The sequence below is a fragment of the Marmota monax genome, unplaced genomic scaffold, assembly GCF_021218885.2.
Source record: "Marmota monax isolate L192 unplaced genomic scaffold, Marmota_monax_Labrador192_F-V1.1 WCK01_AAM20220418_F8-fsc00331, whole genome shotgun sequence".
Taxonomy (NCBI): domain Eukaryota; kingdom Metazoa; phylum Chordata; class Mammalia; order Rodentia; family Sciuridae; genus Marmota; species Marmota monax.
Window position 1 is genome coordinate 943,322 of NW_026694212.1, and position 1,838 is coordinate 945,159.

General features: G+C 42.3%; 1 protein-coding gene across 1 annotated transcript; it reads right to left on the reverse strand.

Moving 5' to 3' along the window:
- Window positions 1–512: 512 nt before the first annotated feature.
- Window positions 513–1,460, reverse strand: LOC124108073 (olfactory receptor 2V1). The gene has a single exon (XM_046466441.1). It carries the CDS (start codon window positions 1,458–1,460, stop codon window positions 513–515), a length of 948 nt encoding a protein of 315 aa, XP_046322397.1.
- Between the last annotated feature and the right edge of the window lie 378 nt (window positions 1,461–1,838).

Sequence of the window (1,838 nt, forward strand, 5' to 3'; positions counted from 1 at the left end):
AAGACATGAGCCTCATGGAGATGACTTTTAAACAGTAGGAGTGTATTTTCATTTCTTAAAGGAAGATTCATAATGTCTAAAATAAAATATGGCAAAATGTTAAGTTTTATTCAAGAAGAATTATGGAGATTCAATTTCTACCATCTGGAAACTTTCCATTAAAGATATCCATATTTATTAACTTGAATCATTTAACATCGCTTTAAAATAGAGGGTATATAATGGGAATAGGACAATGCCCAACACTTAGTACTTAACAAGAGAGAGGCATTCCTGAGAGGATTTTGAAAGTAGAGTGAATTTAGTTCAAGGATGTTATAAACAATCAATAATGATAATAAAAGCAATGCATTGCTCAAACATGAGGTTTTAGATTGCATGTTCAAAGTCCCTGTGGGGTAGGGCAGATGTTATGATCCTTGTTTAGTGAAGAGGACACAGACATTCACAAAGGATAAGTGAATTACTGATGCTACCCATTCAGGACATAGCACACTGAAGACCCTGGCTCTTCAGTGCTGGCTGTCAATCCTGCAATGGCCCAGCCCTTTCCTTAGTGCCCCCATTACCTCCCGGTTCCTCAGGCTGTAAATGAGGGGATTGAGCATAGGAGTAAGGACTGTGTAGAATATAGAGACCACTTTGTCATGGCTAGGGACCCTGTGTCGTCTTGGCCTCAGATAGATGAACATGGCTGCCCCATAAAAAAGAGAGACTGCTGTCAGATGGGAAGAACAGGTGGCCAGGGCCTTTTTACGGGCCTGAACAGAGCGCATATGGAGCACAGCCCCCAGGATGCGAGCATAGGAGGCCATAATGATGGAGAAGGGAAGCAATAGCATGAAGACACAGCAAGAAAAGAGCAGGGTATCAAAAAGGGATGTGTCTGCACAGGCTAGTTTCAATAAAGTTGGCACCTCACAGAAGAAGTGATCCAAAGTCCTTGAGCCACAGTAAGGTAAGCTCATGGCTGCCACCATCTGAATCATTCCATCCAGTATTCCAAAAGCCCAGGAACTCCCAGCAATCTGGAGACAGACCCTCTGACTCATGAGGACAGGATAATGAAGTGGGTGGCTAATGGCCACATAGCGGTCATAAGCCATGAGTCCAAGCAAGAGCCCTTCTGACCCCACAAGAGACACAAAAAATCCAATTTGTATACCACATCCCACAAAAGAGATGGACTTCCTCCCAGTCAAGAAGTTGACTGCCATCTTTGGCACAATGTTACAGACCAACATGAGGTCCATGAGGGAGAGCTGACTGAGGAAGAAGTACATGGGTGTATGAAGTCGAGGATCTATGTAGATGAGGGAGATGAGGAGAACATTCCCACAGAGGGCGACCATGAAGACCATCATGACTGCAGAGAAGAGGACAAGGTCAGTCTGGCTGTGGGAGAAGATGCCCAAGAGGATGAATCCATCTATGGATGATTGGTTCAACCATATTCCCATGGTTTAGTTACTCACAGTCACCTACAAAGGTGGACAGAGAAATTCTGAGCCTGAGTTACACATTTCATCTCTGAATTCTTCCTCATTCAGATGAGTCTTCTATAATTCATCAGACTTCAACAACACTGCTTTGGGACATGCAATAGAATGTTCTTTGATATTTCCTTGACAGATGAAAAGATCTTGCCAGTACATAGGATTGGATATTGTGTCTATATTTGTACATTCTTATACCCAGAAGACCAGAAACTGAAGTTTTTGTGTCACAAAACTATTAGTCAATCTTCTTTCAGCAGATAAAATCTTGGCTTTGCCATAAGGCACTGACTTTTTAATTGGCATCACATGGACTTGGTAAATTATATATGGACTATGAGA